The sequence below is a fragment of the Hippichthys cyanospilos genome, chromosome 1 (genome assembly GCF_059441005.1).
Source record: "Hippichthys cyanospilos isolate Australia breed blue-spotted pipefish chromosome 1, RoL_Hcya_1.0, whole genome shotgun sequence".
NCBI classification, from domain to species: domain Eukaryota; kingdom Metazoa; phylum Chordata; class Actinopteri; order Syngnathiformes; family Syngnathidae; genus Hippichthys; species Hippichthys cyanospilos.
The window spans coordinates 25,330,413-25,345,661 of NC_142369.1; the positions used below are offsets into that span (position 1 = coordinate 25,330,413).

Consider the following 15,249-nt stretch of genomic DNA (forward strand, 5'->3'; position numbering starts at 1 on the left):
TGTAAGTTCTTTTTTTTTTCTTTTTTAAATTTTACTATGACATTTGTTCGTATCTGTTGTTGGTTGTTGCTCACATCTTGTAACTGCAGTTTGACTTACTTTGTCTTTTTTATTGCGCAGTTGTTTCAACTCCAAACATTTCTGTCGGAACCCATTGTTTTTTAGTATTGCGAATCCCGGGGACACAACAGTTTTCATAGGTAAAATGTGCCTTGACGTAGCCATGAGTAAATGCACCGGCTACATCGTCGTCGATAGCTACGCCTCTGGTATGTTGCAACCAATTTCTCAATTTGTGTCTCATGACAAGTGTGAAAAGAGCATATGAATATAATGCAACGACTCATGACTTTCAGGGAGAAATGATGATACCACCTTTTAGACTATATGCTGTTTTTGAAGCAGCGTGTGACTGACTTGAGGGACAACAATTTCAAATACACATTTGGGAACAAACGTCTTTGTGTTTATTGTTCTTCGCAACCAATTGTCAACATACAAAAAAGATTGCTATCAAGAATGTAAACTGAAATGTGACCTGTGACATTCAAGCGTAAAGCATCATTGAAAAGGAAGACTGTACATACCTCACAATGTGAATCCAGCATATACATAGTTGTCAAAAAAAGGAGGAAGCACAAATCAAGGCGTTGTCTTGGACAAGGAGCCAAGCGCACTGAACATACTCAAACAAATAAAGGCAAGGACCCCTCGTAGATTATGCAAATATCCCGCAGCTGCATGGGAGAAACATAATAACTCTGGAGATTCAAAGAGAACGCACAACACGGAGGGCCATTGTCTACTAGTTGCTTGACAACTGTAACCTTGCTCATAAGGCCCATTTTTGCAGGACAATGTTTTGCAGCAATAAAACATAATGTACATTTGAAATGAGCACAGTGCATTGTTTAGCTCAGAGGGAAGCTGGCAACTCAGGCTTGAGGAACATTTGAAAACACTACAATTAATACAATACATACATTCACTATAAACAGCATAGACACTATGGGCAAACTCACATCATATAGAGCTCACTAATATATAAACAAACAATCCCACGATAGATGACCATGAATATCGATTGCTGTATTGCCTTCCTTTTTATAGATTAAAAAAAAATGTTTGCGCTGTCGGTGCAATGATACAGTATTATGATTCTGTAGGACTTACTTATAGGATCACAGTACTTTGACTGTCTCAGCCCCTGAGTAAAATGAATATTAATAGGATGCCTTTTTGGACACATTAAAGCTATACTGTATTCCTTTATTAATATTCTTGATTTCAGGGATATCTATAGAAATAGATTACAGAGACAGATTATGATGGCGCCGCACATTGGCCAGTTTATGTAGACGGTTGCCAACAGAGTGATCTCCATCATGCAAACAAACCTCTGCTGTCTTGTAAGTAGAAGAACCTCTGCGATCTTCAATGCCTGGACATGAGTGGGTCCATCTCTATCACTAAATCGCGAGGCCGCGGGCCCCGACTTAACTCCACTGCCCGTGGGACCACGGTGGACCAGCGGTCTGGAGGGAAACACACATGTTTTGCTCTGTAACGAATCGCAGTGTGGTGAGAAATGTGCTTGTGGGTCATTCCACCAAACCGACGCAATTTACATCCCCAGGAAATAAAGCAATAATGCATCAATTCGGGGGAATGGCCCTATTTATTTTCATGAAGTGCAGCGAGAACCTCACCCCTCCGCAAGCTTCTGACACTTTGTTGAAGGCCGGTGGCCTGACAGGTTTCATTTTTGCCTGGATCCTCATTGATTATTGCCAAGTTCTGGTTCCAGTGGCACCAGTTTACTTCATCCACCCTGTTGAAAAATAAAGTGCGGTATTTGTAAGCGGGCAGCACAGTGGAAGACTGGTTAGCACATCCGCCTCACATGCAGAGGTTTGATTCTGGCCCAGGCATTGCTGTGTGTAGTTTGCATGCTCTCCCTGTGCACATGTTGGTTTTCTCTGGGTACTCCGCTTTGCTCCCACATTCCCCAAAAACATGCACGGTAGGTATATTGGACAATCCAAATTGAGCTGAGGTGATTTTGGGTGTGTGAATGGTCATTTGTGTGCCTTGCGATTGGCTAGCAAGCAATTCAGGGTGTGCCCCGCCTACTGCACAATGACAGCTGGGATAGCCACGATCCATCCATCCAGCTATGATCCCTCCCTGAATCCAAATGGATGGATGGAAACTTTACCAATCTAACAATCATTTTATGATGGGTGTGGAAAAATGGATGAATATTTTACTTTATCCATAGAACAAATGCTTAACAATGAGTGTGGAAAAATGACTGTGAAATGAAACATACCTAAAGCACCAACGTCGGTCAGGCGTTCCATCCCAGTTCTTGCCGACAGTAACCATTTCACCAACTTGAAATGACTTGCGAATGCAAACTGGAAATGAGCGTTCGATGTCCAAAATGGTTGTTGCCCACTGCAGACAGACATTATTCAAATGATTTTAAAATACATATATTTTGAATGAAGTGTTATTGCGTTAGTATAAGTATGCTTCTGTTGCCTTAGCGGTGCATGCGTTGTCCATTTGAACTCGTGTGTGTGTCACAATATATAATTCCACATGGGGTTAAATCGGTCAATTTGAAGTCCATGAACAGATGGTGCAGAATACAACCAAAAAAATGAACATCACAAATGTATAAGTGATAAAGTTACAATATGTGTGACTGCAACCAACGAATGTCCTAATGTGGAGTGTTGCTATTACAGTCAATTTTTTGTGATATGATTCCATATTTTTAGTTTAAGAAAGATTACAGACCTGCAGCTTCCAGATCTTTTTGCTCTCCTTTGAAACCTGGCCCACTGTCTCCCCCATCAAGGCAATCAACATGTTGAGCAGCAGCACAAAAGTGAGGATGATGTAAGTCACCAGTAGTATGAGGAAAACCGCAGGGTATTGAGCACTGTGGATCATGTCCAGTTCTCCCATCCCAATGGTCAGCTTGAACAGGTCCAGCAAGAAGATACTGAAGGTATCTGGGTCCCTGCACTTGGGGTACGTCGGGCAGCCTCCGTCACATACCGTGCCCGGGGGAGGGCACACGGTGAGGAGGGAGACCAGGGCTATGAAGGGTTAAAATACACTACTTCAACAGACATTTTCTAGACGTGTTAAAAAAAACACTGGACATCATCCAAGATTTATGCCTTTAAAAGCTGAGGAACTTTGACCTCTCAACAGATGAAATTGGACTTCATGAGAAAACGTTGCATCCAGAAGTGATCAAAACAACATTTACATTGCATTTTTACATGACAGATTTACATGCAACGCCATCAAAACCTTTTCCACCAAATCTAATAATATCATGTCTACTTGGTGCTGAGCTGAACTACACTTCAATTACAGTTTTAACTTTTTGGTTGCTGGGAAATGAAAAAAAAAAAGGAAGGTCCATCCATCCATTTTCTATAGCCTTTTATCCTCACAATGGTCACAGGCTTACTGATGTCTATCCCAGCTGGCTTCGGGAAGTAGGCGGGGGACACCTTGTCCACGGAATCTAATGTGTCATTTTCACGAAATGTTATCCACGACATGCCAGAGCGGGTCACATCGTCTTACCATAAAGTAAATAACTTGTTTGCAAGCGAGAGGTTTGTAAAACTCAAAAAGTTACTCTTTCCGGTTTATGGTCCTCTTACCTGAAGCGTAGCCAATCATGAAGAGTACGTACACCAATAGAAACCTGAACAGGTCTTTGAAAAGAATCTGGGTAACAAAGACAAACAGAAAATAGGTGCACTAGCACTTGCTGTTTGATGATTTTTTTTAATTTCTCTGTATGGTGTCCACCTTCTGTATCATGATGCTGTAGGTACCAGTGAGTTTGAGGCCTCTGGTGAAATAAAGTGTGTTCATCCAGCCCAAGACAAGAGCAAAGACCATCACAGACACGTAAGCCTCAATGCCAGACAAGTAGAGAGCAGCTGTGACTATGATCAGTATTGAGTAGATGAAACTGAAAGGACACAAAAAAAAAAGTCAAGGACTGCACTCGTAGTGCTAAAGTCTTATACCGCGCCAAGACATATTACTGCAATATCAATAAATGTACAAAGGTGTTCAACATGCAATGCCCTTTGTTTTAATCATGGCTTTAATTAAAGATGTAAACTTGAAAACATGGCAGGGAGGAGATAAACTAGACGATTCAATTAAGAAGAAGCAGAATTTGCCGCGGGTGAAAATTCACAAGATGTGAGGAAGAGTGCGTGTGGGAGGCGATGTGAGACTTACTACAGCAGTTGAAAGGATCCATCAATAAATAACGACCTCACCCCTGGGCACTTCTTCAAGAAGAGGTCCTTAATCTGCAATGAGTTGAAGACACATTTCCATAAATGCAACAACAAACACTCATTAAAGACGCAAGTGAGCAACCAGCCATTAAATGTTTGATTTGAACTCACGTTGGTTAGAAGGAAGAAGATTCCGGATGCTAATGTGATGACCTCTCCTGCCATCCGCCAGCCATCACTGGAGCTTGTGTAAGAGTATGGGGGCTAAAAGACATACGAAAAGTTATTCAGAAGGACTCAAGGGGAGTAAAATCAGAATACGTCCTGCAAAAATATCTGAATATTTGGCAAACATAATTTAATGATCGTTACCACAGTAACCAGATGATAATACAAACAATACTCTGATGATATAGTGCAGGAAAAGGCAACTTGTAGCGCCTACTTTGACTGGACACTTGAATACTTCAAGGTGATGCCTTGGTGTATACAAAAGAGCCCTGACACAGACACAGCGACAACCATAATAAGCCTATTTAAGCACTTAATAATACAAACTCAAGTTGCAGGCTCAAACGTTTTTTTTTGTTGTTTTTTTTTCGGTGAAAGCTGGTCCCCAACTTCATAACTCTAATTAATTTTTAAATCTTTTTTTTTTTTTTGGGGGGGGGGGGGGGGGCTTGACCGTAAAGAGTAGGGGAGGGTTGGCAAAAACTAATTGAGAAGCACTGATTTATAGTAAATACAATCATTGTATTATGAAAAATTAAGTACTGCATATTAAATCATTCACTGTCAGCCACTTCAAATAGATATTTAATTTATATGTATAGTTGTCAATGGCAGTGAATGAGTTCAATTAAAGTTAAAACATATATTTGCCGTTGATAGCCGTCAATGGCACTGAATGAGTTGTACACTGGTTTAATAGTAAAAAGACGTGCAGTATTTTACCCAGATGTGAAATGACATCTTTGTGTGCAGTCCTTTATGGCCCCCAATAGCACTGTTAAAAGTCGATGGCCCAGTCCACCATCCCCATTATAGTGTTTGGAACACCTACTATTGCCTAAGGTTGCCTATACCCACCTTTCCCTGTGTCGGGTGATAATAGGCCACTAGAGTGAAAACGATCATGGTAAAGAGGTACGAAACTACGTTGATGTAAAAAGTCACTGCTGCAAACTTCTGCCATTTGGCCCTCAGCAGTTCATTGATGGGCTCCACTGCCAGCATCTCATGACGAATCTGACAACAAAACATTGTTATCTGTTTTTGTAATACCATGGGACTTGAAAGAAACGCTATTTCGTATTGATAGATGGGTGCTCGTATGTCTGCTTTTTTTTTTTTTTTTACCTCACTACGACTGTTATAAACAAGGATCTCTAGCACAGATGGTTCAACTCCGCATGTGTCCAATGAAGACAGATCGTAGAGGGAAGAGTACACAGGTCCATAAGCCCAGTCCTTAAACTTGCGTGACAGATGACGGACGTCCTCATCTTTGATTTCACGTCGGATGATGTGTTGAAAAACCTATAAAACGAAATAAAGATGCTTACATGAAGGATTAAAACAGAGGAAGGGTTGCAATTTTGCTGTTGAATGTTCCTTGGTCTCCCAAGTCTTAACAAAACCATTTGGCATCTTAAAGTGTCAAAATTGAATATTCCATTGTTAGAGAAGTGACCCAAATTGAAACTGATGTACCTGGGTCCAATTTTCTATCCCTCTTACCCCGATCTTGCCCAGTTTGGCTGCCATCATAAGAGGAGACATGCCATCATTATTGAGCACTCTCTCCAGGCTGTAGTCCGGGTACAACTTGGCACTCTTGATCAGAAGCAGGTCATACATCTTAGTGAGGAAACGGGTGTTGTCCTTGGTGTTGTCTGCAATGTGCACCAGGGCGTGTAGCACTGTGTTGCCACGGGAATCTTGGCGCCGCAGGTCGGCCTTCTTGTGAGGATTCTCGGTCAGGTAGTGCACAATGTTAGGTTGGTTGGTGCATGCGGCCAGGGACAGCGGAAGCTCGCCTGTGGGAGGCACGGGGAAGAATTCTGAGGACAGCCATTTGGATTTAAAAGCAGCTAATGAATGCGAGGGTTAATTAACCGTTGCTAGCTATCTTCTGCTTGTTTATGCAAAGCATATTAAACCTTGAATCAAATATTGGACCCTAATCCCTACAATGACAACAATACAATTAGCAGTTGTTGGAGGGTGGGTTGCATTGGGGCCAGGGTGCCAAAAGCAGCTGCAGAAAATGAGCCGTTGCCATGGGTGACAGATTACTTTGTCACCTCAGATAGAAACGCTCCTCTTCATGGATTTGCACGGGTGCACGCTGAGTGTTAGCGTGAGTCGAAATCCCATTAGCCATCAGCCCTGCCAGGTTCCTGTTCACCTCGCCGCAAAGCTCCGCGGCAAATTACTCACACTGTGCACGGACACGCTGGGATTTGGAAATGACAACCGTGCTACGTGCAAATAGAAATCATCTCCTCTGTGATGGGTGAGGAGTGAAATATGCCTTTACAATCAAACGTGAACAAGCCTTTGCATTGACTCAGCAAGACAAAAATGAAACAGGACACAATCTATTGCTTTGTTGCTTTCAGTGTTAGATGGAAATATTGAATCAGTCGATGCTTTTGTTCCGAGGATTACCAGAGAATGACGAGAAAAGGATCTTGTAAGGAGTTTTTGTCTCTCTGCTATGATATTTATTTTTTAAGTGTTTTTTTTTCATTGTCAAATAAAAACTAAAAGTGACTTTGTAAAGATAATCATTTTCAAAGTTAATACTTCTTAATAGTCCTTAATAGTCAATTAATAAAGTTCTAGTTTCATCTGGGCCAGCATGAGCAGCAAGAGGTTAGCACATCTGCCTGCGTGTTCTATGGTTTGTCGTTAAGATCTCATTCTTCATCTGTGGAACAACCGTGCTTGTTGTTCCAGGTATTTGACTTTTGTCTACTTTAAGCACACAAACGAACTACAAACATTTTATAACTGTTCTTAATAACGATTTGGCTGTTCATTGAGTGATGTCTTAATTTTTGTCAGTATATATTTGGAAAGAATTATTGTGTTGTGTTGCTCAGGAGCGATGATGACATTCCATTTTGTTGTTGGAATTTATTTCTAATCTACAAAATAAAAATGACAACAAAAGTCTCATGTGGTTATTGTTTTTCTACAATTTCATCAATACAATGAAATATAATGCAGTAATATTCTTTTTTGCTCCAATCCAGACTTCAATATTTTGGGTTCATATATATATATATATATATATATATATATATATATATATATATATATATATATATATATATATATATATATATATATATATATATATATATATATATATATATATATATATATATATATATATATATATATATATGAGCGGTACAATAGTACAGGAAATGGATCAGTACTTCCACTTTCGCTGGCAACTTTTTCTGTACAAGTAGTTCTAATTAGTTAGGGTTAGGGTCACCAACGTGGTGTGGGGCTGTTCTGTAAACAGCTTACAAATGATAGAACAGTGGTGATTTTCTATGAATTTTACAAACAATTGTAGATGTATTACATTACATATTACACTTGATTTACATATTTACAGCTGTTCCTTAATTATTGTGTAAAATCATTAACGTGATCACTGTCTTCACATAAACTGGTAGCCCTTAGTATTACTCGTACGAAAGAAGTAGCTCTCTGTTTCAAAAGGTTGGTGACCCCCATATAACACAGTACTGTACTGTGTTGTGCGAGGCTAACTCCCATGTAATGTAGGTAAAGGTAAGTGAGTCACATCCACCAACAGAGGGCAGTGTTGAATTTTGCTCAAGGTGAGGTTGCCTTTCAACACAGGATGTTTGTTTTCCACTCCAGAACACAGACGCCTTTCTTCTGATGCAACTTTAACATGCGCCATGCCTCACATATGATATGTTTGGAAAACATTGCAAGGCTGCCTTCTACATAGAAACTCTTGAGAAAGTTGGTCTTGGTCAAAGACACTGATGGTGTCTAAATTGGCCAGTTTAAAAAAGCAGTGGTCAAAAGGTGTCACTTACATTCCCTTGCCAAGTACACGTACCAAGTAGGCACAATCCTGCCTTGGCAGCTGCTTTAAATGCAGTCAAAGTGGAAAAAAAAAAAAAAACACTGGTATAAGTGCAGGCATGGCACATCATTACCTCAGTGTCATTTCCTTGTCTACAGTCTTTCATCACTTCCAGAAGAAGTCTGAGGTTGAATAAAGTGTTTGGTGTGAGACAAAGAAGTACAGTTCAAAAACAGGCAGAGGCTTATTACCAAAGTAGAAGTAGCCCCCCTCATCCCTGGGCTGGAAGAAACGTCCTCTGGCCTGTGCGTGAACATCAGCCCCTTTCTCCACAAGTAGCTCCACATACTGCTTACAACGACGCTCGATGGCAATGTGGAGCGCCGTCTGGCCTGACAAAAACAAACAGTATTCAGTGTATGTCCAAATTTGGGATGCAAAACTATTCTTACATGAGTTTGCTAAAAGGGCTTTCGAGGTGTTATAGTGAGTTCGAAACATGCAAACCACGCTAGAATTGAACGCTGGACTCTAAAATGGGAGCCAGACATGCTAACCACTCTTCCACCGAGCCGCCCATGACTGACAACCATCAAAATTTAATAAGACAATACATAGACGCATTCATTTAAAATAGTGCTTACAGATCTGGTCTCTTTTCAGCCACTTTGGATTCATTTTAAAATTGCTAAAAATGGTACAATCTCTTATTGTAACTGGAATCCCATTCCAAACCTTTCTAGCTTTGATAAAACTTGATTACTGAAGGTGGTTTGTCTATATGGAACTGCACATTCACCTCAATTGAAAGCCCCATTTATTTTCTCTCAGATGCGGGATCTTAACATAATGAACTCACTCAAACACGGTAGAGCATGCAGTCTTATATATGGAGCAAGCCAACTTAAACGTATCAAGATCATCAAAGCTTAAAATGTTATGTATCTGGAGAATAGGGTAGTAATGAGTGGAGAAGGATATTCCAATACGTTCACAAGATTTTTGAAGAGAGAGATTCTATTGGTCTTAATTTACTTCTTAAGCTTGCCAGTGACCATTTGGTGATACCGTATTTTATGTGGGAGGAAATTACACAATGAAGTAATATTTTAGCAACCTTAACATTCTTATGTGTCTAAAATTATTACGAATGTACAGTTGTACATACATTTTTAATGTTTGTTTTTTTTTTAAGTTAAACTTCAGGCAAGCGGAACACAAAGCTCAAACTTTTGGACGCTTTAAAAAGACCATAGAAACAGTTTTCTTGGAATATTAGAAAAGGCATGATTTGATGAGCCACTTAGCCACAGAGTTTATTGCAGATGTCAAATGTTCACTTCTGCTTCGAAATCCAACTTGGATTTGGTAAAAATCAGCTGCATTAAGCAGCTTGACATCTGCATAAATCGGTGTGCCAATATTTTGCAGATGTGGTGGAAGAATGGGAAATTCAAATAATATCAGCAAATAGGAAAATAGCAAATAGGACATAGTCATACCTCTGTAATAGACATCTCTGAAAGGCGTGTTGATAAACTCTCTCAGGCCTCCAGTCTTCTCAGCTATGTCCACCAGCAGCGGGATGGTTTCGTTCTGGCCGCTGTAGAGATTCAACAGGGCTTTCGGGAGGCATGTTTTACCAGTGGATGGCTCTAATCGGAAAATGATAATGCATATACATTACCATAAGTGGAGACGTATAACTCCAATATAGAGCGGTATTTCAAACACACATAGCTACTGTATAAACGGCCCGTATAATGATCCTATTTAAATCCCCAAGGAACCCCAAACACATGGCACATTGGCAATTTAATTTCTTACTAAATATGAGTTTTTATGGTACCAATATTTGTCACAAGTGAAACATCGAGGGTCGCAAGGCAATGGAGACTACCCAAGCCGAATGAATGAAGGAGTGACGAGTGACTGCGCTAACTAAAAGCCATTCCCCCTATCAAATTGGTGCCGTAGGAAACAGGTATTCGCAGTTCCACCTGTTGGTGAATAATTTACAATGCCGTTGATTCGACCGCCTGTGTGCTCCAAAACAGTCATTTTTGCCACTTCTGCATATTCTACAAAAAACACTGTATAACTAATAAATGAAACTAGAAAATAAAACTTTGGAGTTCACTAACCCTAACCAAAAAGAAACTAAAAGATAAGAATAAATTCGGCATGTATTTACTCTTGCAATGATGGTACGAGGGCTTGCTATGTCATGAGGCTTCTCGCGAGTCATGTTTATCTGCTCGAGCAAGGCTGAGAGTGCAGAATAAGCGAGGGATGCTTAAACATGCATCACTGAAGGGAATCAACAGTTTGGGGGTGTTTAGGGTGAGAAATCAACATCCTAACATGGTTAAAATCTCCAAAAAGTTGAACTCCCATGATACAGCCCTTTTAATGCAGATCCATTAAGGGGCCTATTACTTTCCTACAGTTAACTATCATACCGTATCACTTTTGTCACATTGGCCAATGAATTTCTAATGAAAAACCGCTTTAGTTGTTTTGGTCTCTAAAATGGAAGATGCTTGGTGACCTTAAACCCTACCTTTCACCATAGGCTGCTGTACTCCTTTCATGATGCCCTAGTGCATCTCAGACTGCTGGGAGAATGTAGTCATGTATTTAGTCTGCATGGATGGTACGGGGGCAGGACTCAATTAATGATGTAACAAAGTGAGGACCCTGAGGTTTTCTCTGACCGTGCTGGTACTGAGAGCACAGCAATGAGCAGGAATGCTCAGACATCAGTGAAAAATGCATTGGGAAATAGCATTTTAACATGGTTAAAAGCTCTAGAAAGTTGACTTTACATGATAAAGGCCCTTTAAATCTGTGAACTTGTTTACCTAATGTGGTCATTCATATTGAAAATAAATAAGTCATGACAAAAACATTAGGAAGCTTTGAGCATCTGTATATTTTTGAGGTAAATTGAAAATATGAAGTCAAGTCATGTCTTGTCTATTTTTAGCCTCTTTCTAGTCTCTGAGACTGTTTGGCACCTCCGATAGGCCACACTTTCCTGAGATTTTTCTCTGCTCCCTGTTATAAGCATCCACAGGAAGCTTTCCTTGGGACTGCCCAGGAGAGGTCTATGACATCAGCGCCCTTTCCCGGTCAAATCTATCTGGGTCAAAGAACAGCAAAGACCCAGAGGATCAGCGGAAAACAGAAAGTCAACAAGGTGGAGATTACAATGGGTTCTGCTTCAGAGCTAAAGGCCTGGTCCTGGCCCTGCCAGCTCTGTTTAAACACACATCCTGACAATGCAGGCACTCCCAAACCTACCTTTGAACTCTTCATCTGTCAGCCTCTTGTCGTTACTTTGCAAGTACTCCAACAGGCCCTCCATGGCCGCAGGATCTCCCCGTGAAACGCAATCAAAGAGGACAGAGCGGTTGAATACTTTCACAACCTTTGGGGGATCCTCACTTGGACCGTCCACATTGGATGTCTCTGTTTTACTATGAAACACAGAAACCACATGTCATGTATGGATTGCGTTGCAACTGCATGTATAATAATTGCCACAGACACTGGTCCTATTTTTATGCATGGTGCTACTCAATTTTCTGTCAAAAATTGTCGGGTGCATTGAGAGTGTGCAATAGAAAACACCCTTGGTCCACAGTAATGGCCAGCGAGGCGCAACGTCGTCCGCCAAATTTCCAAACAGTAAACTCGACTTCCCCTGGCACGAAAGTGAAGATGCACCATGAAACTTGGGTCGCACACGTTTTTCCACTTTCCCTTCAGGTTCAGTGCTGTCCTAAATCTTTTTGGCCATTTAGTGTAAAGTTCTGTGCATGACCAAGGAGAGTGCAGGGTGGAGTAGTTGTCAAAATATTACCTCAACGGCCACGTTAGGCACCAACAACATGTGCTCTGTTAGATTAATGAAAGAAGCCCACAGTGAATGTGTGTGTGTGTGTGTGTGTGTGTGTGTGTGTGTGTGTGTGTGCTGGTGTGTGAGTGTTTGTGTGCTCACACCCCTTCACGTGGCACACCTATGTCTACAGTAAATGAGTTTTTACTTTTTTGGTTAGTATTTTCCAAAGAAATTGAAATTTACTCCTACTCTTACTCTTGTCATTTAATTTGGATGATATCTGTCTCGTGACTTCTCACCCTCTCTGCAGCTTCTTCCTGCGTCGTTTCTGGTTACTCGTGTTCCGGTAGGTTCCATAGTCAAAGAGGGAGTCCATGGGTGCTTTCTTTGGACCTGGCACCACGTTTGATTCGTATATGGTGGATTCTAATAGATCCATAGGGTTGGAAATGCCCTTCTTGAAAGCACCTTGGAACTTCATCCGCAAGTTTTGTTTCCCATCCACAGGCTGCCCAGGCTGATCCACTTCCTGGGCTGAATCCTGTCCAGGGGAGCCATTTGCACTCTCAAATAATTCTGAGTACTCCGACAAGAAGGGCCTTTCATTCTCAGCCTGAGCGACATCACCATCGCCGGGATCGACAGAGGCCGCTGTGGCGGCTGTCACGGAGTTGACGGTGTCTGCCTTGGACAGGGCGAGATGGCACCTTCTCAGGAGGGTCGTAGCAGAGCGACCCTGTAAAAGTAACAGCCATACTTCAGACATTTAAGAGCTTTTTATGTTCAGCGATATTCTGGACAAACCGAAAAAGATGTCGTGAATATTGTGAAAATATACGATTACTGTATGTATATATACATATGCACAGTTAGTGTAAAGTTCTCTGAAAGCCTTGTGGGTGGAAAAACACTATACAAGTGAAGTACCATTTACTTAAATTACTTTCACCTATGAATTATATATAACAGGATGGTATTGTACTCAAACTGAGTTACCACACTTGCCATATTCTGTCATAAGTAATTTTACAACACGGTATAGTACAAAGTTGTTGTGCAGTACTTATGATTTTTAAGGAGATGTCAAGTTCAAATGAAAGGAGAGTTTGCCTGGAATCATTTATTTTTGTGCATTTAATTTTTAGTTTAGTTTAGTTTAGTTTAGTTTAGTTTAGTTTAGTTTAGTTTAGTTTAGTTTAGTTTAGTTTAGTTTAGTTTAGTTTAGTTTAGTTTAGTTTAGTTTAGTTTAGTTTAGTTTGTACACATTAATTTCATGGAATAAAACAGAAGCGTGTTTTGCAAAATAGCAATACGGGCACAGAATCCATTTCAAAGAAAGAAATAGCTCAGAGAAAGAAAAACAGAGTCTGTACCTCATTCATCCCTTTTATCACAACAGTGTGGCAAATTCCTCTTCAAGTGGAGTAGAAATGATGCTAGAGCATGGGTTCAACCTAAAAATGCCAAAGAGTAGTTACTGCAAGGCCATTATAAACACTTATAGACGCTTAAAAAAAATCTTCTCAACACAAATAAAGTGGTGTCTGATATTTGGAAATTTGAACAACCGATGCCAAACACAACAAGGTGACTGTAGCGTCTGCTCTGTGACTGGTCAGGGGGCCCATCAGGCAAAATCACACCACCTGCACATTCAAATGCATGACAGGTTTACTATAAACAGCAAGTAATCTGCCATTTCCCAATCACTGTAGGAACATAAACATACATTTCGCTGATATGGTTCCTACGAGCGTTTATACAACATGGCTTCCCTTGGAGCATCCTCTCAAATCCTGCGTTGGCTCATGTCACTGCAATCTTATCTAAGCACTGAAAGGGAACAAGACAAACACAAGGGGTGTTGGGAAGTGGGCTGGCTATGGGGGACAGCCGTGACTCACACACTGGATTATCATGCCGTTACACTTCACTTCACATTTGATAGTGAACACACACCAAAAAAAAGATGATGACCTTGATATACTTTCACACACGTTAAAGTAATAAGATGGTTAACGGTGTCTGGGGGGACCTCGATATGCATCAGTTGACGGCTCGGATGCTCAAACATTAATGAAATGAACGAGAGATGGGGGGTGATGATGATTCTAAGGGCACATGACTGACCGGCACTAAACACAGTTTTTAATGTTAGTTACTCAAAAGGTTTTACAAAGGTTTTTTTTTTTTTTCACATGGCCATACATTCATGTCAGCATCACTGGACACTGCTTAACCACACGCTGTAACCACACTACTGTTCAGTGAAAATTCTCTACTGAAATTTTAATCTAAATGAAGGGAGACACCAATAATTCCTAAGTTGCTTTTCATAAAACACAGTTTCTTACTTTAAAGAAGCATTCGAGCAAAGGGAAAATTTTGAGGAAATAGCTAACAGAGTTATAAAAGAGAAAATAACGACTGAATGTCGATATTCTCAGCGTAGTAATCTTGAGTAAAGATATCACTTGAACTGTTTATACAAAAATAATAGCACCTGATGTTAAAAAGCATCCAATCAGCAAAATATGACGTATACAGTACCTTGATCTGCAAGGCTGGTTTTAATCGTCCAGTTCCTCAGTTCATCTTCATCATTTCCACTGTTAGATAAAGCAACCAAAAGTTGAATTGTCGTCTCTCTTCAACTTCCGACTTGGAGATAACATAAAACGCTTCAAGTAAAACGGACAACCCGCCGGTGAAATGCAGCAGAACAGCGTACACTTTGTTACTGTGATTTAGGGTGGAGTAAAGTTGACATGTACAAACTTGGTTTCAAGTTAGAACGGACGCAGCAGTAAAATATGCAGTATTAAAACTCCCCACAAGATGGAGACTCTTGATCGTGAAATGAGTGAATGAATAAAAATAAATAAATACATAAAGATATTATTTGAAGTCTTTTCCGAGAAGTAAAGTGCTAAGTTTTCATAGAATTTTGAATAAAAATGTTTATTTTGTGTTGGGTTTTTTTTTTTTTTGCTGTCAGTTAGCTACACTACACGTTTTGATGC

The 15,249-nt window shown here is 40.4% G+C and overlaps 1 protein-coding gene across 1 annotated transcript; it reads right to left on the reverse strand.

The window, feature by feature from the left end:
* Positions 1–465: 465 nt before the first annotated feature.
* On the reverse strand, positions 466–14,995 carry trpv4 (transient receptor potential cation channel, subfamily V, member 4). The gene is made up of 19 exons (XM_088431780.1): positions 14,777–14,995; positions 13,956–14,059; positions 13,795–13,872; positions 13,600–13,680; positions 12,526–12,962; positions 11,686–11,861; positions 9,882–10,034; positions 8,631–8,771; positions 6,033–6,331; positions 5,652–5,831; positions 5,382–5,540; positions 4,464–4,556; positions 4,291–4,364; positions 3,847–4,012; positions 3,696–3,762; positions 2,809–3,113; positions 2,333–2,460; positions 1,710–1,831; positions 466–1,535 (listed from the first exon to the last, which is right to left on the reverse strand). The coding sequence occupies exons 4-19, from the start codon at positions 13,606–13,608 to the stop codon at positions 1,435–1,437; spliced, it is 2,610 nt and encodes an 869-aa protein (XP_088287906.1). The 5' UTR covers positions 13,609–13,680; positions 13,795–13,872; positions 13,956–14,059; positions 14,777–14,995; the 3' UTR covers positions 466–1,434.
* Between the last annotated feature and the right edge of the window lie 254 nt (positions 14,996–15,249).

Coding starts and splice junctions, on each gene's coding strand:
- trpv4 (XM_088431780.1), bottom strand. Junction 4,557..5,381: donor ATCACCCGACACAGGGAAAG/GTGGGTATAGGC, acceptor TATGTCTTTTAG/CCCCCATACTCTTACACAAG. Junction 4,013..4,290: donor GGATCCTTTCAACTGCTGTA/GTAAGTCTCACA, acceptor GTGTCCTTTCAG/TTTCATCTACTCAATACTGA.